This window comes from Loxodonta africana, chromosome 4 (assembly GCF_030014295.1).
Source record: "Loxodonta africana isolate mLoxAfr1 chromosome 4, mLoxAfr1.hap2, whole genome shotgun sequence".
Taxonomy (NCBI): Eukaryota; Metazoa; Chordata; class Mammalia; order Proboscidea; family Elephantidae; genus Loxodonta; species Loxodonta africana.
Window position 1 is genome coordinate 29637152 of NC_087345.1, and position 25534 is coordinate 29662685.

Genomic DNA, 25534 nt, shown 5'->3' on the forward strand with positions numbered 1-25534 from the left:
CCATATGGTACTAGTGCCCTTAGCATCAAAGGAAATCCTGGTGATCAAATGTAGGATTAAGGCTAACCCTGCCAGCCTCTTTTCAGGAATTTGTGATACTGTAAATGTTGGAATCTCTTGTACTGCATTCAAGTCCTTACCTCTTTTAATGGAAGGATAAGTTTTGTAACCTGATTTTTTCCTACAAACTTGCCCAGGATTTCATAAGAATCATAACTCTTGCTTCTTCGTGCCTCCATGATTTTGGAGAGGATCTGCTTTACTTCTTTTTCTTCAGCAATGGCACCAAACAACTCATGGTTAAAAATCTTCGAAAGAAAAAAGCCAAACAAATTTATGTTCACTCAGCAAAATATGCCAACATAAGCAGTCTCTGAAAACAGCCCTGTATGTCCAAATCAAAAAAAAGCAAGTTGGCCCTGGACTGAAATTAGACGGTAGGAATTTTTATTAGATTTCACTTGTTTTCAACGCAGTAGGGACCAATTTCTAAAAAACAAATAAATATAGAATGAAACATCTGGAGGGTTATACTAATAGGGAACAAAATTAAAAACTGCATAGATTTACATAAATAATTATATAACTGTAAGGACAGGTACTTCTTTCTTGATACTACCAAAGGGTAGCTTAATTTCCCTTTAAAAACTTCTCAGGACACTTGCAAATACTGAAATTAAGGTAAGTATTTAAATTGAGATTCAAACTGTTAGTGTTTACATTTCTTATAGATGAATGAATGGCTGTGGGGTAAATTTAGTCTCTTCCTAATGGTTATCCCTCCCCTGATTCACCCCATTATCAAATTTTAAAAGCTGATCATGACTAATTTTCTACCTGTATAAATAAAGCTCTGGTGAACACATTTTTATCTATACCTCAGATCATATCTTAGAGTGTTTTTTCTACTGTTGTAAAATAGTATCTATAACACATTTGCCACTTTAACATTTTTCAAGTGTACAATTTAGTGATATTGATTACATTAATCATGTTGTGCAACCACCCCCCATAATTGTTGCCAAATTTCCCATCACCAGAAACAAAGGCTCCCTGCTTCCTAAACAATGGCTCTCCCTTTCCCTCTCCTGCCCCTGGTTCTGATTGCTTCTTTAGGATAGATTCTTGGAAGTGGTTGAAAATTGTTGCTCATCTCAAAAGCTTGATATGTACTGCCAACTTTCTTTCTAGAAAGGTTGTAACAACTTATGACCTACTAACAACGGCTAAGTGCCTACCTCACTGCCTCATGTCACCTGAACTTGGGCTTTTAAACCTCTGCTAATCTAAGAGATGCAACAGTACATTGTTTTCATTTTTACAGGTTATTATTATTTCTTACTTTGCGAACTAATTTTTTTTTTTTTTTTTTGGGTACACCATTTCCCCACTTAAAAAGAAACTGGAATTCCTTTAACTAAGTCTTACCTCAATCATTATATCTAAACAGGAGTCCAAATCCCCAACTTGTAGCTTGTTAGTGAGGCCTTGCAGCAACATGCAAACAGTAAAAGTTAGCACATGGACCTAGAATTAAATGCATAATAAGAGTATGAATGATAAAAATACCATACTTGAAAAACCTAAGATCATAATTAAGAATATTGCAAAGTTAATGCAGGGAGAAACTCTGACAAATGACACATACTTAAATCATTTTCCAAAATCCTTCAACCAAATGATCACTTTGTATGAAAGATGCTCAGAAATACATTACGATGCTTAGGATCTATTATTGTGACTAAATCAGGCCAATGATTTATTTAAAAAAAAGTCTTGAACTTCAAAAACCAACCTGTGAATGAAGAATCTTGGCAATGCTGAATGTAATTCCAGCTGGTATATAAGTGTTATGAAGGAAACAAATTAAGTTTTTGCCCCTCAATAATAGCCATAGCCAACATTTACTGAGAACTTACTAAGAGCGAGGCATTGTCCTAATACTTCCCATGTATCACATGATTTAATCCCCACCTACCCTATCAATTTTTTTTTTACCCTATCTGTGGAAAGCCTGGTGGCCTAATGGTTAAGAACTATGGCTTGCTAACTAAAAGGCTGGCAGTTCAAATCCACCAGGCGCTACTGTGAAACTCTATGGGGCAGTTCTACTCTGTCCTATAGGGTCACTGTGAGTCAGAATTGACTCGATGGCAACAGGTTTGGTTTGGTTTACCCTATCTGTGGTGTAGGTGCAATATGATCAGCATTTTTCAGATGAGGGAGCTGAGGTACAGAGAGGTCAAGTAATTTGTCCAAGGTTACACGGGTAGAAAATGGTGGAGCCAGGATCCGAAACCAGATGGTCTGGTGCCAGAGCCTCCAGCTCTGCACCACTAGGCTATGCTGCCTCTCAAGCTTCCCTCATTCTTTATTCTTCCACTGCTGCAGAATTATCAAGGTAAACATCAGATAAAGATTGTAGACTAAGGAAACACACTTAGTTGTCAATAAATAGATCGGATTTTAAAGGCATGGTTTTATATACCTGCCTGTGTTCTTTAAATACTTTCATCTACTTAAAATGTTTGCTGTGGGGCTTTTTATAATTTAAAAACAACGACTTTTTGGGGCGGGGGGATGAAGAGTGAAATTTGGAGAGTACAACTGTGGTAAATGTCTTGATCATTAATACTAAAAGCCAAAATAGCTGTGCTCCTATTCCTATTTTAATTATCTTAACGACGGACTTGAACACTGTAGGTTCTCCATAAATACGTGTGGTATGAAACATCAAGGCCAGGGAACTGTGCTCATACTTGTATGCCCAGCGTCCAACATATCACCTCACACAAAGTAGCCATGAAATAAAGTGAAGTAATTCAAGTAGTTGAGAGAAAAGACTAAAAGCTCATACTGATAGAGGCCCTGGTTCTGGGAGTGATAAAGAAGGCATACCCCATCCCATGGTGCCCATTGAATGTGGCTATAAAAGCTGGCTAGGATGCAGAAAGCAGCTCTAAGGGTAAAAATTAGCAGGTGTACTGTAATGAACACCAGAATCCAAGCACCCTGCACTGTCTGTGAATTTAGCATTCTTTTCCTCTGGCATTCCCCAGCCACATGGAAGTGGGAACCAGGACATAAAGAGAGCTGTAAGAGGAGCCCCTGATTCTAGCTCAAAGAGAAGGAGAGCAGATACTCATAATGCTCCAAAAGGGTGAGGAAATTCCTTGGGTTTTTTTCTCTTTCTTTTCCTCATTCTCCTGCACCTCAGCTCCAAGCGATCCTGTGGTGGCGGGAGGAGTGGCCTGGTAGTGGGTACCGGCAGGAAACAAAAGGCTGTGGGGGGAACCTTCCACTCTCCATTCAGTGGAACTGCAGCTCCCAGAGGATGGGCTGAACCTTGGTGCTTTTTTCTCTTTCTCTGTCTTCCCGCCACTTGGCCCCAGACATGGGCATAGTTACAAGAACTGCATGGCATAGTGGGAGAAATACTCAGCTTTGTAGCTGAAGGACCAAAAGAAATGGAAAAACTCAAGGTGTTAGCAAGGAAATAAAGAAGAAGCAAATGAAAATTTTAGAACTAAAAAACACAACGACCAGAGTGAGAAACTCAACGGCAGAATGGAATCAAAGAAGGAGGGATCAATGAACCTGAAGACAGATCAATAGGAATTACCCAATCTAAACAACAGAGAGAAATTAAAAAACAAACAAACAGAGACGAGAGCCTCAGAGACCCATGGGACAAGTAGTAAAAGGTCTAACAATCATTTCACTGGAGTACCAGAAGGAGAAAAGAAAGTGTGCAGTGCAAAAACAGCATGTGAAGAAATAATGGCTGAAAACTTCCCAAATTTGAAAAACATAAACTTAACAGATTCAAGAAGCTAAGCAAACTCCAAAACAAAAAACCCCAGAATAATCCACACTCAGGTACATCATAATCAAACTGTTAAAAAATAAAGACAAAGAACAAGTCTTTAAAAGCAGCCAGAGAGAAAAATCCCATTACCTAGAGGGGAACAATAATTTGAATAATTGTGGATTACTCATCAGAAGGCCAGAGGAAGTAGCACGACATTTTTAAAGTGCTGAAAGAAAAGAACTATGAACAGAGAATTCTTATAACCAGTGAAAAATATCCTTCAGGAAGGAAGGTGAAATGAAGACATTCACAGATGAAGGAAAACTAAGAGAATCCATTGGCAGAAGTGCTCTACAAGGCTGCTCAAAGAAGTTCTTCAGATGGAAGGGAAGTAATACCAGAAAGAAACTTGGAACATCAAAAATGAAGGAAAAGCTATAGAAATGTAAATATCTGGGTAAGACAACAGACTGTTTCTCCCCTTGAGTTCTTTAAAATATTTGACTATTAAAAGTAAAAATCATAACGCTGCCTCACAAAGTCTTCTGTATATGGAGCTGTACTACACAACCCATTGACCCGTTGCCGTCGAGTCAATTCTGATTCATAGCGACCCTATAGGACAGAATAGAAGGCAACTATAATACAAAGGCGGAAGGGCGAGGACCTATAGGGTGGTAAGATTTCTACGTTTCACTTGACGTGGTAAAATACTGATTCTAAATAGGCTTTAAAAAGTCAAGTATGTATATGGTAATCCCTAGAACTCATAAAAAAATTTCACAAAGAGATACAGTCAAGATGAATTTGATGTTTTTAGCATGTTAGGCTTATAATCAATGGAATTAGAACTTTGCCTATCAACAAATTAGGATATAGAGGGTAAAGCTGACTACCATGAATCTTGGCTGGGTAAAAGAACAAGCTGCAATGTTTCTCAAATTTTAAATCACCTGGGGATCATATTAAAAAAATGCAGATTTGGATTCTGCAGGTCAGCTGTAGGGCCTGAGATTCTGCATTCCTAACAGGCTCCCAGGTGCTACTGATGCTGCTGGTCCTGGTATCACACTGTAAGCAGCAAGGAGTTAGACACCTGCAAACTACTCAGTGTTTGGTATTCCACCTGGCACTCATTATTATTCTTATGACTTATAATAGCAGGTTTTCAGCTCCTAAACAATATGGATGTGTATATGTTCTTAATCATTCACATTTGGGACAATACAGACAATATACTCAACAAGCATTTTCTTAAGAGCTCAGAACACAAAACATGATATTATGGTGATTTGAGAGAAAAAAAGACAAGGCAAAAAAAAGACATCCAGGTCTATATGGATCTTTAAAAAAATCAAATATAGGGGCTTTTAAAATAACAAATTTCTTGCTAATATTGATTAGAAACTTTTGAATGTTCTTGGTTGCTATCTCAGTGGATCGATCTAACTGAAGATAGATCCAAATGGCATGACTTATAATGTTCAAATTTCAATTATATGAGCTACAATCCAAATGAAGATAAGTACAATGCACTTTACCTGATAGCCACGGACAAGTGTAGTCTGTAATTCCTTTAAAATATATTGTAGGTAGTGCACACCCAGATCCTCTATTATTTTTGCAAGAGTATTGCGTGCAATGTCCCTGATCTCCTGTGCTCTATTCTTGAGAAGGGCACACACTTTCAGCAAAATACTAGGAAATGAGAAATTGAAAAAATAATCAAATACACAACAGCAAATATAAATACCCTTCGATCTCTCGATTACTCATAATCCAAATTTCCCAATTAGGATTCTAAACGACAGCAAACAGTGACAGTACTTCTCCTCGGCCTTACAAAGGAGATCCAAGAAGTAAGAATCAATTTTGAGTTTTGCTGCACTTTTCTAATTTGTCACCCAACATACCTTGGCAGATTCGCTTCCATCACTTCTCGTGGCAGGGACTGCATTAGTTTAACCATGGCAAAAGCTAGGGGAACGCGAACCACTTCCTCATCGTTCACAACCTTTGACTTTATAAGCTTGTGTTCTTCTTCCCTCTTAGTCTGTAAGAAAGGTTTTGCTTAAACCAAAATGAAAAGAAATAGATGATGGACCTCCCAACACTGAAACCTTCCATTGGAAAGACAAGGTCTTTTTATGTCTCTTTAGCACATTTCTAAGTCTAGTATTTGCAAAAACAAACTAAATCAAACAATTTGAGAATTAGGTAAAAATTATAAAAATAATATAAGAATACTCTACTTATAAAAATGAGCAACCAGAAAAAATAAAGCCATGTTTTCACCGACTATAAAATATTTAAAAAGCACATAAAACCCTCGTCAATCTGGGACTTAAGTGTTCGAGTGACATACACTTTGCCCTAAAATGCAAAATGATTTACTTGTTGGTACAAAAGAAATAAGAATAGATTACATCTCGACATAAAGAGAACACAAATCCTTACAACTGGACCAGTAATACTTGGATCCACAATCAACACCCATTGAAGCAGCAGTCAGGAAATCAAAAGACATATTGCATTGGGCAAATCTGCTGCAAAGACCTCTTTAAAATGCTAAAAAGCAAAGATGTTGCTTTGAGGACTAAGGTGCCCCTGACCCAAGCCATGATATTTTCAATCACCTCATACGCATGCGAAAGCTAAGCAATGAAGAAGAAGATCGAAGAAGAACTGATGCCTTTGAATTATGGTGTTGGTGAAGAATACTGAATATACCATGGACCACCAGAAGAACAAACAAGTCTGTCTTGGGAAGAAATACAGCCAGAGCACTCCTTAGAAGTGAGGACAGTGAGACTTTGTCTCACATACTTTGGACATATTACCAGGAGGGAACAGTCCCTGGAGAAGGACATCATGATTGGTAGAGTAGACGGTCAGTGAAAAAGAGGAAGACCCTCAATGAGATGGATTGACACAATGCCTGCAACAATGGGCTCAAACATAGCAACAATTGTAAGAATGGCTCATGACTGGGCAGTGTTTAATTCTGTTGTACATAGGGCCTCTGAGTCAGAACCAACTTGATGGCACCTAACAACAACACACAAGAAATATAGTACCTCAACTAAGCAGATTTATATATAAACATACAAAATGACCAAGTCAATATTTTAAACCAAAAGGTGACAAACTTTTTCTGCAAAGGGCCAGACAATAAATATTTTTGACTTCGAGAGCCATATAAACCATTCCAGTTACTTAATTCTGCCGTTGTAGCAAAAAGCAGCATAAATAATGTATAAGTAAACAAGCATGGCTATGTTCCAATAAAATTTATTTATAAAAATAGTCCACGGGCTAGATTTGGCTCACCGGCCATAGTCTGCTGACACTGTTTTATACAGAGAAGAAAAAGGCTCTGGCTTCATGAAAATGCACTGCTAAAACATTATCTCTGTTTACCCCAGGAAAGATGAATTCCAAATAGTAGAGAAATGGCCAAGAAGTGGTTTTAGAATTGGGAGTCATCTTAATACCTACTTTAGAGATAGAAAACCATACATCACGACAGCAAAATCATAACAAAGCATTACTACCTAGCTGCAGCAGGAGATGGGCCTGAGGTTCAGAAGGTAAGAGAAGGGGGCTGTAATGTGAAACGCTGAGAGAAAGGGAAATCCAAAAGCTGAAGTCAATCAGTAATAGTTATGAGTCTGACAGGGCCCCACCAAGCCTGAGTTCACACAGACCATTCTCTAGGCCCCAAAAAGAATAATTACCGTAGATGCAAGGCATTTATGTAGCTTGGGTAGGATATCCCCAGTTATGGTTCCTTGGATATTTTTAATTGTTCTTTCTAATTCTTCCTTATTCTGAGGAAGGAAGGAGACTGACTTTGTGATACACTTGGATTCCTTAGCTGACATCTCTTCAGAATCAGCTGCATCAGGGTTTCTCAGTTCCTCGTTGTTGTCTGACGGACTCTGACATCTATTTTCCTTCTCTTCTCCATCCTTTCCTTCTTCTTCTAACTCCATGGCTTCATGCTCTGGTATCTCAATCATTTCTATGGTGTCTATGTTTAACAAACAACAAAAGTCACTTTAAATCAAATATGGAAATAACACAGTTGTGTTAAGTAGTCTTTTGCACTAACATCTGACACTGCATAAAAATACCTAATCACTAACTATGGGCAGGCAATGTATGTGCTGAAGAAACAGCAGTAAATGAGAAGCCAGGGTTTTTGCTTTCTCACAGTTCAGTTTAGAGTCTAATGAGGGATAAAGATAGGTAAACTGGCAATTATAAAAGAGTGTGGATAGTGAGTATAAGATACTATGGGAGCACATCGGGAGGGTTGGGATGGCAGGGTCCTAACTCACAGAAACTTCCCAAGTGGTGTGGCTGGAGAAGTCTTCCAAAAAAAAAAAAAAAAGCCCTACTTTCAGAAGCATGAAAATCATAATGGCAGCCAACAGTTCTTATGCAGAAATATCCCTTGTTCTAAGATTTAGCTTATTAATACAAATTTGGCAGAATGGTAGTTGAACAAGTCTAGACTTTGACTTTGCTAACAAGCTTTGTGACCAGTCAATTTACTTAACCTAAGTGGGCTTAGGATTCTTCACCTGTAAAATGGAGATGGCATTTACCCTGCAAGGCATTTGTGAGGGTTAAGTGGGATAAAGTCTATCATGTACCTAAAACATGTGCCTGACATGTCACTGACTTTCAAAAAATGGTAGCTATTAGTCTATTTCATTTTTTGGCTGTGTAGCTTTAGGAAAGTTACTTCTCTGAAACTTAGCTTTTTAAATCAAAAATATGAGTTCTAAAAACTAAGGTTCTTGTGAGGACAAACGAGATAATGCATATACAAGCTCAGCACAGAGCAGGTGTTCAATAAATGTTTAAAACTTCTTGGTCTTCTTTGTCGCTGAATTTATTTTCCTTTTCATTAAATAGACCACAATTTTCTTTGATCTGCCACATCATTTTTGCTGATCAGCATTTATTAACACACAGAATCAACAAGAAAAAGAAAAGTCTTAATTTAACATCAACTAGAACTAGAATTCAGCTATGCTCCTTTATCCTCATCCTAAAGGATGACGCTCCACCTTGGGTTGGCTCAGCTCTGAGATGGTGGTTAATTTGGGACACTGTTGGTAACTAGTAGGTTGGGGCTCTTAGTTGCATCATAATTGAGATATTCATTCATGTTGCTTTGCCAATATCTGATATGACTGGTACATAAGAAGTAATTATGGAGGAAAATTAAGGGAGAAGAGCTGTTTTGAGGGGTGGTTGAAGGTTAATTTTGAGATAGAGCACCTGAAAGATACTCCTAGTCCAGACAGTTTGGGACCCTAAATCAGCAATCCCCGGAGTCTGTGATTCTGGAGGTGATAAATGTCTAATCCAAGGAAGGGAAGTAGTTTTTCTACCTCTACTGGCTTCTCTAGAGTTTCAGACATTCAGAATCAGCCTTTGTGGGTAAGACTACTTATTTGACACCCTTAGTGGGCAGAATGTTAGACTTAATCACAGCTATGTCTCATACTGGAGTCCCTGGGTGGTACAGTTAAAATGTTTGGCTGCTAACTGAAAGTTGGAGATTTGAGTCTACCCAGTTGCGCCTTGAAAGAAAGGCCTAGTGATCTACTTCTGAAAAGTCAGCCACAGAAAACCTGATAGAGCACATTTCTACTTTGACCCACACAGGGTCACCATGAGCAGGAACTGATGTGATGACAACTGATTTTTTTTATGCCTCACATAAGATGTTAAGAAAAGTTGTCTCTAAAACAACTGAAATTTGTAACACCCAGCTCACAGCAATAATAAAATATCCCAGTGGAATCTTTCTCAGGGACAAAATAATTTAGTGTAAGTTAAAACATCTGAATACTGTGAAAAATCACTAGGAATTGGCAATCACTGCCGTAACAGACCTCCAACAGCTACTAAATGGAAGTATCAGTGGTACAGGATCAAAAAAAGAGCATGTAAGAGAACCATACTCAAGTGCAGCACAACACACCCATATTTCAGTTACCTTTCTGAATATACCTAACTATACAAATTTGGTCACCACTAAACTTGCATAATTTGAGCTGGTTTAGAATAAGGAATAAAACTAAACAACAAAAAAAATTTTTTTTCTTTTATCTCAGAAGAGACAGTTATGCAAATTAAGTGGATTTAATTTTTTAACGCTTATGCTAAATAGCAAAATGTAGATGCAACTGACAGAAAAAAATAAAGTTTTCGGGCTTTAGTACAGCAATTACTTAAAACACAGTTTCTACTAATTGAAGCTAGTCTTTTTTATTCATTAGTTTGTCCCAGAATAATTTTACCTTGAGTCAAAGAATTAGAAAATTTTGAGTAGGAAGGAATCTTGGAGTAGCGCAAACTGAGGGTCAGAATATTTCAATGTCTTTGCCAAGACTTAGAAATATCTTGAGTGTTCTTTCTTTTCCTTATTTTCCTGTGCTGGTTAGAACAGCCAGTTCAATGTTCAACATGAGTAGTAGGTATCCTTGCTTTATTTTGGTTTTAAAGCAAAGGCTTTTAATCCTTTAGCATTGTGAATGGTGTCTGCATTAAGTTTTTTGAAGAGATCTTTTAACAAGGTATGGAAATTTCTATCTATATTTGATAAACATTTTTTATCATAAATACATATTAAATTTAATCAAATGGTTTTCCTGTGTCTACTTAGAGGACCATGGTTTTTCATATGCTAATTCTATCAATTACTTTTCTGATACTGAAGCAACCCTGCATTCCTGGGATGTACCAAATACAGTCATGTTTTTAATATTTTTATTGAATATGTGGAGTTTGTTTTGTAAATACTTTGTTCAGGATTTTTATATCTATATTCATGAATGATACCGTTATAATATTCTTTTCTAATACTACCTTTGTCAGATTTTGGTATACAAATTATACTGACTTCATGAGTTAGTATAGTGGGGGCTTCCTCTTTTTCAATTACCTGAAATAGTTCGTATAAGGTTGAAATTATCCATTCCTTCAATGTTTGATAAAACTTGCCAGTAAAATGGTCTGAGTCTGGAATTTTCTTCAGAAGACTTTTACCTACAGATTCAATTTCTTTAATAGCTAGAGGGTCATTCAGATTTTATACCACTGCTGAAGTCAGTTTTTGTATTTTTATTTTTCTAAGAATTTGTACATTTCAGCCAAGTTTTCAAGTTTTTAAATACAAAGAAAATAATATTACCTTTTTTTATTAATTATGCATTTTCATCTTTAATATTGTTCATTATGCCTTCTTTTTCCACTGATCATTCTTGTCAGAGGTTTGCCAATTTAACCTTTTCAAATGTCTATTTTTAGCTTTGTTGATCCTCTCTGTTGTATCTATTTTATATCTCATTAATTTTTTCTCTGATTTTTGTTATTCCCTTTGTTGTATTTTCTTGTATTCATTACTTAATGCTCTTCCTACACACACAGTAATAAAAGTGGATTTCTATGTAGCTAATCTACAGCACAGATTTTTTTCACTAATACAATTTAGACTGGCCTTCTCTATAGTTATACAAGGCTTTACAAGAATACTCAAAACATTCTTTTGAACTTTCATTTGACCCATTCACTGGTCACTGCTATAAGAACAGAAAAAGTTGAATTTTCCCATCTTTAATTTATGATCATAAATTATCCAAGAAGATGGAAATCTAGTTTAAGAAAGTTTTAAAAACTTACTTTCTTCATTCTGAATTTTCCCCATTTGTTCCTCAAGAGTTTTGTGGTCAAAGTGGAATGCTTCTAACACTATTACTAGCAAACTATTAAAAAAGAAAAAAGGACACAGAAATGTTCATTTGATTATTAATACCATTTGACTATTATTAAAAGAACAGAGTATCATTCAGTTCTAGGTATTTTTGACTTTAACAAAGATTAGCATAGCTTCATTAATACAGTGTAAAATAAATTGAGATTATAAACAGACTTTCTGTTTTTAAAACAAAAATAAGAAGTCTGACCATACCTGACACCCAACTTTTGATTGATCTGTCCTGTATGTAAAACATGAATGAAATGTTTCAAGTAATAAATATATGCTGACCAAGAGAGATGTTTACATACAGCTCCAATAACCTCTGTGGCAGCAATAGTTATGTTTTCATGCTGTAAAATAAATCAAGAGCATAAACATACCACAAATATTTGCTAATAAATACATGGTTAACTCAGTATATTAAAAAGCTTAGACAGCAGGTGATCAGCAATTACAGAAAGGAAAGAACACCCCAATTATATTCTATTTTTTCCCTTACCCCCATGAGTCAAAATCAACTCAGTGGCAAATAACCACCACCACCACCACCACTGCCCTAGGAAAAAATGCTGTCAATGAAAAGAAGGACACCATCCTTTAAAGAATACTGAGATATTTTGAACTCTTTATCACTCAAACCACTCCGAGGGGTACAATTTCAAGACTATAGTGAATGAAGTAAATTCAATGTACAAAAGTTGATAAACGCTGAGGTTAACTATAGATTGCACTACTCAGCACTTAAAAGTGCAATGCCTTGTTGAGCCATGATGGAGAACAGGGACTGGATTTAATCTCATACCTTAAACTGGAATATTAGACAAAATATATGAAACAACAATTTTCAGACTTTAAATATCAAACAGTGATCCCTGAGAGAAGGGAAACAAATGAGGTGAGCCTTGTAATTACTGTATTTTTAGGCAAATAATGCGTGCCTTCTATGTTTGCCAACCATGCCTCCCCAACAAGGTATTTTTATAAGTGCCGCTTTTCCAATTTTTTTTTTGCAAGTTGTAAAAAAAATTAGCATAGCGTGCTTATAAAAATACCCCATGGGGGGTTTGGTTGGCAAACGAATGTAGAAGGCAACTCTTGGGAATATTAAAGGAATACAAATGCACCCAGTGCCCAACAAGCTAAAATTTACAATGTCTGGCATCTACTAAAAATTACCAGGTATGCAAAGCAGAAAAATATCTATAATGAGGAGAAAAATCAATCAATAGAAATAGACCCAGAAATGACACAGAAGATGGATTTAGGGGGCAAAGACATTAAAACAAAGGATGTAATTAAATGTGATCACGAAGAGAGAGGAAAGTATGAACATGCTAAGAAGAGGCATGAAGGATATTAAAAAAAAAAAGATCTAACTTCTAGAGATGAAAAAGACAATGTCTGAGAAGGAAAATGCACTGAATGGGATTAACAGTAGACTAGACACAGCAGAGCGGGAAAAACTGAGTATAGTCTTGGCATTCTTTCCTTTGTATAATTGCTGATCACCTTCTTCCATAAAGATTTATAGCCTTGGAAACCCTATGGGGCAGTTCTTCTTTGTCCTATAGGATTGCTATGAGTCAAAATTGACTTGACAGCAGTGGATTTTTTTTTTTTTTCTGACACTGCACAAGAACAGATTAATGAACTTGAAGACACAAGAATAGAAACAAATAAAACACAGAAAAAAAAAAAAAAGAGCCCCAGTGAGTTAAGGGACAACTTCAATAGTATAGTATACAATAGAACCTCTAAAGGCAAAGAAGGAGCCCAAAAATATATCTTAAGAAGTAACGGCTAAAAATTTCCAAGTTTGATGAAAACTACAAATCTATAGACCTACGATGCTCAATGAACCCCAAGTACAAGAAACGTGATGGAAACTACACTAAGGCACATTACAATCAAATTCCTTAAGACCAATGACAAAGAGAAAATCTTAAAGACCGTCAGAAAAATAAAGAAGACAAATTACATTCAAAGGAACAGAGACAAGAATGACTTCACATTGCAAATAATAGAAGCCAGAAGACAGCAGAGCAGCATCTTTAATGAAATAAAAAATAAAAAACAAAAACTGTCCAGAATTCTATACCTAGAAACAGTATCTTTCAAAAACAAAGATAAGAAAAAAACAAAGAAAAGCTGAAAGAATTCACCACCAGCAGACCTTTACTACAAGAAATTTAAAGAAAGTCCTCTGTCAAAAGGAAAATGATAGCAGATGGATATTCAGATCTATACAAAGGAAAGAAGGATATTAGTGATTATAAATATGTGAGCAAATATAAAAGATCTTTCTCTTATTTCTAAAGACATCTTCAAAAGATAATTGACTGTTTAAAGGAAAACAACAACAATGTACTATGGAGTTTGAAACTAACATAAAGGTAAAATGTATGACAAAAATAGCAAATAGTTAAGAAATCAGAGGAGATAAAGCAAAATGATAAAAATATTTAATGAATCTAATAGGAGGGAAAAAAGACTAAAAAGAGAACAAATGAAAAATAAATATAAACAGCATAGAATTAAACCCAACCACATTAATAATCATATTAAATGTAAATGGTCTAAATACCTAATTAAAACATAGATTGTCAAATTGGATTAAAAAAGCAAAACTCAACTATATGCTTACTATAATAAACCAACTTTAAATGTAAAGTCACAAATAGGTTAAAATTAAAGGCTAGAAAAAGATATACCACGTTAATGCCAATCAAAGCTAAGTATAAATTATTTTTCCCCATCTAAGCCTCTTTCCTATTTCACTTCCATCAAACCTTGGGTTTTTCAATTGTAACTTAAGGGACCAAATTTTTATTTACTTAGATAATTTTTAAAGATATTTTTGAATACAGGCAGTTCCCAGGTTACAAACAAGGTCTGTTCCGAAGTCTATCTTTAAGTTGAATTTGTAGGTAAATTTGAACAGGTACATACGGTTCTTATTTAGTATCAGTCAAATGTTTTCTTAATATATAATATATATATATATATATTACATTTCTATGCATATAAAACACTTAAGAAACACTTCTAAACCATGCAATGTTTTCATGAGTGTCACAGAGTAGTGCATGTGCTCCTTATTATGAACCACTGTATTTAACTTAAATTTTTAATACAATAGGCTTTATGGCAGTCTGTTCTTAAGTATGAGTTGTCCATAAGTCAGATGTTCATAACCCGGGGACTGCCTGTATCTTGAAACAGGGGGAACTTGTCATTGCACAAGGCTATGTAATCAACACAGTATTAATTCAAGTCACAAGCCCTGATATTACCTCAGTTAGACTCCAATTTCTGTGATCATTTAATACGGTCTTTTACATCTATCTATTTAATCAATAAATATTTATCTTTACCATATGCCAGGCATTGTTCTAGGCACTGTGTAGTATAATGGTTAAGACAGCCCTGAGTTCTAATACCACCTCTGACTCTGCGTGTCTCTGAGAAAGTTACGCAACTTCACTTATTATCAGTTTACTCTCGCAATATAGTGGTAAGACCAGTCCCTAGACCATAAGGTTGAGCTGTTGTGAGAATGAAGTTAGGTTAAGTATGTAAAGTATTTGGAGTAGTAACTGATACCTGGTATAATGCTCAAGAAAAGATAGCTATTGTTTCTTCTTATGAGTTACCTGGGAGAACAGTAACTCTGCTGATTAGTGGAGCTGACTAGAACTAAGTTCCTATGATAAAAAAATAAAAGTATGTCGTCTTGGTAATTTGATAATTTCTGGGAAGGAAAATATTTTGTGGCTAGCCTTTTGTGAGTTAATAACAGTGATACTATAAACAATTGTTTATAGCCACCATTTATTTAGCATTTACTATGCCAGGCACAGCTCTAAGGGCTTTAGAACTATTCTAAGCATCTAATTATTGAGTTAGCATCAATATGGATGCCACCAACCACATTTACATTTTAGAAAAGTGTGTCATGGTTTGCGTAGAAGCTTACTGATGTCTAGATTTAACACCCTACCTTGAGCATCTTCTCATCAAAAACTGGAGTCATGGCGTAAGGCATGACGTAATTCTGAAGAGATTTAGAAGACAGCGCAATTTTGCCTTCTATTAATTGTTTTGCCAGTTTCTTCAGGGCTCGTGCTCTTCTGTGAATCTATGAGTGAGACAAAATATGAATTAGTTACTGAAAAATCTTACCTACAACCAGCTGCATTGCAGTATCAAGTTCTTTTTCCATGAAAAGATTAAAGAAGTGAAATATAGTCCAGGTGTTACATAAGCAAACACCTCCGCAGTGACTTGCTTCCAGAGATATAATCCATAGCATTTGTGTAACAATGGATTCTAAAGCATTTAAAAAGCTTAGAAAAAGGCGGAGAAATAAGACACTATTATTAACTGTGGCTTGTGACAGCACCAAAGAAATCAGGCCCCAGGAAGTCATCATCTTATATGCAAATGGGACGATGACCATGAAGACCCTGGGATGGGAAGTTTATACTTTTTGGTAAAAAAAAAAAAAAATACACCTTTTTAAATGAGGCAGACTTGGTTAAAACACTTATCAAGCAGGCAGGAAGAAAGCTGAATTGTCTTTTACCTGAATGTGCTTCATGTTCTCAAAGAAGTCCATTTCTGGGTCATGGTAATCAGTCAGCTGTACCAAGTCCTTAAATTCCGGTTGATCGGGAAAGGTTTGAATTAAACAGGAAAGCAGAGTGGTATAATCCTGTTGAACACTCTGCAAATACCAAGTTGAGAAACGTTCTTATTAATTTTAAAACAAATTAGCAATTTTCTTCCTTTTTTTTTTTTTGAAATCCCAAAAAACCCAAAAGACATTAATTTCTTTTAAATAAAAGGTTTCCAATGTAAAAAAGTCAAAAAATAACTACACAGAATCAAAAGTGATTGCTTTCCTATCCATTCAGACTACCCCATTAAAAGTTTGGTCAGTATTTTCACAATCAAGTATTTTAATCAAATATATTAAGCCTAACTGTTTTTCTAAAAAACAAAATGGAATGACAAAAACAAAACAAAACAACAACAACAAAAAAAACTCCTCAGATACTAGTGCTTTAAAGACAAAGTTAACAATTACAAATCTTATTACCTCTGTCTGGCTCTTCAATCCTTTTCTCAATTTCTCCAGGAGTGAACGATGAATGATTTCTCGATATTCTTTCTCTGTGAAGTTCAAGGCAGCTAGCCTTTTGATGATACTCATCAAGCACACACTGGCGTTATCACTTAAAGACATGTCTCCTAACTGGAAATAGGAATAAACAAATTATTCTGTGTAATAACTATAAAATGCAGTATTACCTTCCAATGAGAGAGTGTTCACAAAAATTTACCACTGCTCTGTGCAAAGTCACTATCCAGAAATGTGTAAGTACTTCATACCTCAGGAAGAACCAAATGTAAGGTTGTGAGTAATATAATAAATGACTTTGAAAAATCATGCTTTGCTGACAAGTATCACTTAATTTCAGAAAGTACTATGAAATGTACTTTTAAGTTATACTTCCCAAAGCAAACAGAATAAGAGGTTCACTAAAACCATTTTTAATATTCCATTTCAGGTCATTGTTTTGGCTTGTATAATTCTGGTTAGTGGCTCTAGTTTCTGGTTTGAAGAAGAGAGGTAGTGAGTACAGAAAAAGTGTTACCAACTCAGACAAACTGGTGGTGATTCTGAATTCCTTATGTTGAAATTTGACATGATATATGAAGAATGAGCCCCACACTAAAAAAAAAACACACCACACTAAGGGTCCTTAATATCAGATGAATAGCTGTAAATGCCACAAAAGAGATTACTGATGCCACTACATGGGTTTTATTTTTCCCATTTTGGGTTTTCATTTCAATTCGGCAACATGACACTTAAAATAGTCCAAACCCCTTTATTTCTACTGTATCTTCAATAAAAAACAGCAAACTTTCAAATAATATCTTAGTTACATAACTATTTTATCAAGATAAAATCCAGACCCTAAAAATCACCTTTTAAAGTATACAATTCAGTGGTTTTAGAATAGTCACAAGACTATGCAACCATCACCACTCTCTAATTCTAGCATATCCTCATCATCCCCCCCCAAAAGAAATCCTGTATCCGTTAGCAGTCACTCTCGTTCCTCACTTATGGTAGCCCCTGGCAGCACTTCACCTACTTTCTAATACATAACTTTCTTTTCGACTTTTTAAAGTGCTTCCATATATATTACTTTATTTGAAAAATCTGTCTTTCAAATCATGAGAATAACAATATATGCTTGGCCACACAAAATATCCTGCAACTAAAAAATTTTTTTTACTAACTCTTATTCCCCCTCAAAAAACAAAAACAAAAAAACAGAACAAAATAAAACAAAAACACTTCTGAAGAAATTAAGCTATGAAGCTGCATTATCAAAACAGTCAAAAACAATTCGTAATTGCTTACTATACAGACCTACCTCCAGATTATAGAAGCAGTTATGCATAACTGGAATTAGGTAATTAACATCCACAGTTTGCATTTCTTTAACATAAGACGTGATGGTCTGGAACGTTGAGAGGCGAACATCAAAGTTGATATCATCGAGATGTCTTTGGTCAAAGGCATTAAGCTACAAAAAATGCCATTAAAACCATATAAGGTGTATAAATCTTTTTTTTTTTTTTAAATCTTTAAATAAACATAAATGATAATAATTCTGAAGCAAAAGAGAAAAAAACCTTCTTTCCTACCTTGACAACATCAGTAATATACTTTAATCCACTCTCAAAATTGGAAAGATTCTACAGGGAAAGAAAGCACCATATTATTGATGAATAAAACTTTAACATTTATGCCTCCTCCTATCACCACACCAATACATACAGAAACACTGTATTGGCACTAAAAAGCTACTAATATGCTTTACGTGTTACAGGTACTGTCTAAGGAGAGGGATGATTTGGGATCAAAATAATTATTACAGACCTGGAAGACTGCACAAAGCAACTGTCTCGACAACTTGTTCTTAATAACTGAGAATAATCTTGCTAGAGGCTTGAGGAAGCTTGTAGGGTCCAAGCAATGTTTTAACAAGTTTTGTACTGTCATCAGAATATCGACCTCTGTCTCCTTAAGAAGAAAAATTAAGAAAAATCCCATTTCAGAAATTTATAAAACTGGTTAACTTCTACTTTATTACAGCATAGAAAACAATTACTTAAGGATAAGAAATGGTGCTAATTGCAAAATTATTTCATAGTCTTGCATTTAGCAATTTAAGTTAACAAAACACCCGTACTAATGTTGATAGCAGTTTTTTCTTTTTTTTTTTTTTATGCTAACCGAGAATATGCACAGTTTTAAAACATAATTTTGTCTATTGTCTAGTAAAAAAGAGCCAACAAAATAAGCTGGGTGAAGAAAAATAGACACCTTTGGTGGTGTTTTAAATGGAATTACTAAGTGGTAAGAGATGCTCAGTGTAGCTACTGAGGCCTTCTAAATGAGCTTGGGCTGCTGGCGAACTCTTCTACTCAGGTCTAAAGTAGGATTTGAAAATCATACCAGAAACACTTAGCTACGTCTGAATATTAAAATGGTCTGACTTTCATTCAAGTTTTGCCACTGTGACCCACATTTAAGGTTATGCAATGTCCTCCTTGGGTTCCAGATTTGTTACTGATTACAGTCATTTTTACAGTCATAGAAAAAAATAAACCCTGAAATGGATTAGAAGCTAAACAAAGAAAAAGAGGGCTGAACACTTTTCCTGTTATGGTAGTTGATGACAAAAAATCTAACACCCACCTCCACCCTAATTTTTTCCCTCCATTTTTAATTTCATATTTCTGTATAAAGCCTTTTAGTTCTTTGGGACACACACATTACAGAATCTAACCAATAAAAGTATTGCTCACAAATAAACCCAGTGATAAAGTGCCGCTTGAAAGACAAAGTAAACGAATTTGTACCTGAGGAATATTGGCACGGTGGAGGAAAGGAAGGAGTAGTGTAATGAGTAAAGAACTCTGTTCTTTGTCTTTCATAAACTTGCTGATCCTAAAGAAGGAAAAAACTGATTCATAAGGAAGATACGCAATTAAAGAGTATTTACCTAAGAAGTCAAACCTATTATTTAAAAAAAAAAAAAAAAAAATCGTGGCTAAAGGCACAATTTTAACAATAGAAGTCATAAGTATGTGTGCATATAGAAAAAGTTTAACTCAATTATTTACCAGTACCCACTGCATTTCTCTCCAATATTAGGCTTGTGGCTACTACTTTTATTACTTTCGCAATATCTGAGGGTGTAAGTGATTTATACTGCTACAGACGACACTGGGTTTTTGGGTAGTGCTATTGACTCGACGGCAATGGGTTATATACTAAAGTACTACAATCTGACTTTTTTTTTTGCAAAGAAACACATTTTTCTAAGAGCTGAGACTATTATTTAAGTGCAATATGCCAGTATAGCTCCTACAACAGCCTTGCAGTGCAGGTATGATTAGCCTCAGAGGAAATCGAGACTCTGAGAAATTGAAGTCACATGGCTAGTAACTGGTAGAGCAGATCTTTTAAATCCTGGTCTTTCTAGTGCCCGATGTCTGATCATTTTTCCACTACCCCATGGCCTGTGGTGAAATTTAACAAGTGCATTTGGCGTGGTTTCCCATTCTAGGTAGCTTAGAAAGAAAATAGCATAAAATGCATTATAAAAAGTTTCTGGGAAGGTTCCAATATAACCTTTTTCTTGTTGCTGAAAATAGCAGAAAAAATAAATTGTCAACAACTAAGCTGACCAATCAATTTAAAGTTTAAGGTTGGATCATTTCTTGCATATCAGAATTACCAAGCTTGCCCTTTACAGAAATCACAATTATATATTACTAGGCCTATTGCCAAACAGACTCTTTGAAAATCCTTGCAAGATCTTCTTGACTCTTAAAAAAACAAATTGGCTCTTTTTAATTAATTATTTTTATCAATTAAGCTAAAAAAAAAAAAAAAGTGGATCTTACATAACTCAAAACTTTAAACAAAATTTGCAAAAGCTAAACAAGCAAATGTATTAGTCTACTTTAGAATTTTGAAAAGTCTGTTCGTTTTAATGTAATTAAATGAAAGCAGATACCATAAAAGGTTTCTAATGAATACTGCAGCAGAGAGGCAAGATTCTACATTAACTTAAAAGTGAGGGGCATTTAAAACACTGAAAACCTTTTTAGTTTCTTACAACCATGAGTTATAATTTTCAAAAAAACGAAAGCTATGGGTGGTAATATTATTTTAAGTACCAACACGTCACTTACTTTGAAAGAATGCCAAGTTCCTTGCTGACTTGTGCCCTATTCTTTTTCTTTTTCACCTTTTCTGCACTTATTGTGGTTTTGCTGAGATACTGAAGAATTACAGGTACATGAGGTAGAATTAATCTTCCTCCTATCGTAATAGACTCTAAAATAAGAGAGTGATTAATGTCTTGATTTTAATGAACTATTAAAGCATCTTCACAATGACTGATAAAAAAGCACTCAACTATGAAAATGTAATTAAAATTCAACTCTAAATATTAAATTACTTTCTTCTTAATCAAAATAGCTGTATCACTAAGTTAAGAATGTATAAAAGAGACCCCATGAGGCTTTATTTAAACCAACTGTGGTAGTAGTAAAGGAAATGTTGGGACAATATGGTAAGAAGAATTCAAAGACACGACATTTGACAACTTCCTGGAGGAATGTTGAAATCTCCCAGAAAGTAGATAATCTGACTTCCTACTACTACAAAGAAAATTCCGTTTATGCACATTAGTATTCATTTCTAGAGAAAAGAACATTTACGAGCACAGGCTATTAACAGTCAAATTCCCTTGACCTTTTCCATTCAGAGGGAACAAGCAGCTAGCTCGAAAAACCTAAGAATCATTTGCTTTGTACAGCACACATACCATCTGCATTTTCTGCTACCTCAGTGTATTCACAGCCTGTTACTGGCAAGCTCAAAACGGTTTCTGTGGGCTCAAAATCTGGAAGGGTCAGAAGGTCATTGGCTATTTCCATCACAATATTGGCTGTGGCTTCTGAGAGATTCTTTGCTGAGAGAATTGCAAAAACATTGGTCAAAATATCACACTCTGGGTGCCCAGGTTTCTGTTTAGCCAGGAAAGGGAAATATCTGCAAGAAAAACATTGAAACAATCATCTTATTTCTCAATACATTTATTTCTAAAAATGTTCCTTATGAATTTTTACACTGAATTTAACAAATACACATATGTGTGTGTGCACATGTGTTTGTGTGCACATATACATACAGTAAAACCTGCGAAAGCAGGAATGTGTATAAGGCGGAAACCTGACAGAGAAGGAAAATTCAAATATTTTCCACTAAAATGAGTGCTAGAAAAGTGGCAAGACTGCACCCTGTCAAAGGTGGAGAACTTGTGAGACCCAGAAAAACAAGGCAGGCCTTTTGAGCTCCGGCTCCCACAGGGTTCCCTGTATATGCATGTATATGCACAATCACATATAAACATTAATTCACAGAAGATTACTCAAAAGGGCAATGCTTTAAAATCTAAAATTGATGGATAATAACTCTAAGCATCTTATAAACATTATGATATTCAGGCACTTTATTTATTTATTTTTTAATGTGTATTTCTCATTTAATCCTCCTAACATCTCCGAGATAGTATCATTATTCCCACGTTATAGATGAGGAAACTGTAAGTCATGGAGCTAACAAGTGGTAGAGCTGAGATTTGAACCAAGTGTTACTCCACAGCCAAAAAAAAAAAAAAATTTTTTTTTTTTTCCTAATCGAAACTTTTGGAAGACAGACTATTTTTCAATAACCCTTTTAGAATGTGAATGCTTAGACATTCATCTAAAAATCAATGTACTGCAACCTGGGAGTTAGGAGTGCAGGCCAAACAAACATTTGTTGTGTCAGGATGTGCAACGTTCAGAGGTAAGGATCATTTGTCATGGGGGCTGGGGAAATGAATCCCCCTCCAACGATGAAGGACTCACACAAAATGTCTGAATGCCCCCGCCTACAGACAACACACCAACAAGGGCAGACTACACAGAGATTTTCCAGCCAAGGGCGATCAGCACTTGCTTCGCAGCCAGAGACTCAATACTAATACTATACTTAGTAAAAAAAAAATTTTCTAGGGGGGATAAATTGGGGAAAAATTCAGAGATTGGCTTCATCAATTCATCATCACCCGAGAAAAAGCTTAAGCACTTTAACATGCTTAGCACCAGCGAATTGATAGAAAAGCTCTAAGTGGTTATATTCATACATCTTTCTGTCCAGCAAATACTGGGCAAATAGTATGGGCAGAGGTCCCTGGGTGGTTTGTGCTCTGCTACTAACCGAAAGGTTGGCAGTTCGAACTCACCCAGTAGTGCCACAGAACAAAGGCCTGGCGATTTGCTTCTATGAAGATTACAGTCAAAAACTCTATGGAGCTCAGTCCTACTCTACAACACACAGGGTTGCCATGAGTTGGAACTGGCTCGACAGCAACAGGCTTGGTTTTTTAGGTTGAGTATGGGGAGGCACAAATAAGATATTTTACGTATATTACCTCTAATTTCAATGAGGTAGGTACTGTTATTATTTCCATTTTACAGGTGGTAAAACCGATGCTCAGAGAGGCCAGCTTTGCCAAAGAACACACACTGGTGCTGTGATATGAAGCTAGGTTTGTGTGGCTTCAGAGCCTGTGCTCTGAATAACTACCTTATATGTTGCCTTTAAATATCTTCAAGCAGAAATGTTTTGAAAGCTCTTTACAGCTGTTGGCAAAATCTTAGCAAAGGCCCATTCAAATCAAGCGCAACCCCATAGTGACCAAACTTCTTGAACAATGGAAACTGATACCACAGTACATTCCTTATAGAAGTAGAAAGAGGTCAGAGAAAATATCAAGCCATGTAGGGTTGATCATGATAGAACCAGAGCAGCTATTGAAAGAGTGACCTATTATAGTCCCAGTTCACACTGCTTGTCTTGGCTTAATTATTTATGGCATCTCTTTTCACGCTTCAGAGTGTCACAGTGTAGATAATGGATTATATGATCTTTAGCTAGTAATCAAGTATCTCTTGTCCTGAGTTTACCTAATTTCTAAAACATTTCAATCTCTTGTAAGCTTAAAGACACTGTCAACACAGTAGCTCTACCTGCATTTACACAAAGTAAAATGCTAGCCTTTTGTTTCGATGAAGAATGTGTTTTAATATTTGATGCTATATAAACTGTAAACACACTTCGGAATAAAATTTATTTTTTTTCAAAGAGTAACATTCCCATTAAGTGCTTCTGAGACAATCATTTATTTTTTTCACACATAACTAAATACGCATACTTATTGCTGTGGGGATTTCAAGGGAAGTCACCCCTTCTAGAGATTTCTAGAAGGGTTAAGCATAAAGTCAAAACTAAAAAAAGCTTCTGATGCCCACCTCCTCTGTTGCTGTGTGGCTCCAACTTCCCCTAACCAAAAAAGAAAGAATTTGAGGAAGGGAATGAGTTGGTATCCAAAGATGTGGCTCTATACCTTGAGCTAAAAAAACAATAACAAAAAAACCTAAATTTGTTGCCCTCAAGTTGATTCCCACTCATAGTGACCCCACAGGACACAGTGGAACTGCCCCACATAGTGGATTTACAAATCATACAGTTTCCAAGGCTGTAAGGAAGCAGACTGCCACATCTTTCTCCCACAGAATGGCTGGTGGGTTCGAATTGCCGACTTTTTGGTTAGCAGCTGAACATTTAACCACCGTGCTACCAGGGCTTCTACCTTGGGTTAGGACCCAGCTAATAAAAATCTGATTTACTATCATAAAGTCTTCCTGGATGAACGTCCTTCATGGTTTATTTGGATAAAAATTACGTAACAACAAAAACATTTCTCAAGTTTTCTGATGAAGTGTTGCTTGTAAATGATTAGTGATCAAGGCAAATATGAAATGACTTTATCAAACTGGGATATAATTGAAAAGACCCCTACCTACTAGTAAAATAAAACAGGTTTTCCTGAGGAGAATAATGTAAAGGTTTTTGGTTTGTTTTTGAAGTCTATTTAATGACATGGGAAAATGTTCAGGATATAATGATACATAAAAAAACAATAAAAGCCAATTATACAGTATGATGCAAATTTTGTAAAAACCAATGCCAAGATTTTAACATCACTGAACTGATAATAAAACTTATTCTTTTATTCTACCTTCCACTCTTCAAAACAGGTAAGGACAAACTTAAGCGTTTCCACAATTTAGATAAACAATATAGGTAAAATTTCCACACTGTTCAGTAAATACACATTTGGTCTGTAACATGGTATCTCTGAACCATCAGCAATTGAAGATTCTGGAAACAGTTCATAAGTACTCAAAAGGATCCTGATGACCAGGATAGTTGTATGTATATTTAGATGGAGTTTTACAAAGAATCAAAGAAATGGTCTAGAAAATCTAGAAAGCCCGTGAAATTTTTCTGATTTTAAGTAGGAATTGGGAAAAAGAATGCCAATTACAAGTTAGCTTTGATTTTTAAGCAAGCATGCAGATATGTGATAATATAACTACCTGGTGTGTTTTACATTTTGCTTCTCCCTCTCAATATTCTTTCCCCTTGCCAGGTCAAATCAAGCTGCTGACATAACTAATACACAGTGAAAGACTATCCCTACTTATTCTAATACTTCTAACTTTCAAGAATGAAACTGGAAAAATAGCAAAAATATATTAGCTTTGGTGATACTCTACAATTTTAACTTATAATAAATTGTAAAAGGTTATTTTGATCTTTCATTTTTAAGTAATATATTGTTATTACTATTATAAATAATTAAACAGTGCCAAAGATGTATCATAAAAAGTTTCGTTTTCCCCCACTGGCCCACACAAGCCTCAACCTGCTGTAGGAACCACTGTTA

At 35.5% G+C, this 25534-nt stretch overlaps 1 protein-coding gene across 1 annotated transcript in view; it reads right to left on the minus strand.

The window, feature by feature from the left end:
- Positions 1 to 25534, minus strand: part of UTP20 (UTP20 small subunit processome component) — a 114819-nt gene that overhangs the window by 21789 nt on the left and 67496 nt on the right. Inside the window, exons 30-45 of the mRNA XM_064283688.1 lie at positions 21521 to 21747; positions 20883 to 21027; positions 19542 to 19629; positions 18556 to 18699; positions 18321 to 18371; positions 18047 to 18199; positions 16696 to 16851; positions 16180 to 16320; positions 15595 to 15732; positions 11805 to 11944; positions 11516 to 11598; positions 7549 to 7844; positions 5725 to 5864; positions 5353 to 5509; positions 1429 to 1527; positions 141 to 308 (exon numbers count right to left, since the gene is read on the minus strand). Coding sequence (XP_064139758.1) covers positions 141 to 308; positions 1429 to 1527; positions 5353 to 5509; positions 5725 to 5864; positions 7549 to 7844; positions 11516 to 11598; positions 11805 to 11944; positions 15595 to 15732; positions 16180 to 16320; positions 16696 to 16851; positions 18047 to 18199; positions 18321 to 18371; positions 18556 to 18699; positions 19542 to 19629; positions 20883 to 21027; positions 21521 to 21747 — 2326 coding nt within the window. The remainder of the gene's footprint in view (positions 1 to 140; positions 309 to 1428; positions 1528 to 5352; positions 5510 to 5724; positions 5865 to 7548; positions 7845 to 11515; positions 11599 to 11804; positions 11945 to 15594; positions 15733 to 16179; positions 16321 to 16695; positions 16852 to 18046; positions 18200 to 18320; positions 18372 to 18555; positions 18700 to 19541; positions 19630 to 20882; positions 21028 to 21520; positions 21748 to 25534) is intronic.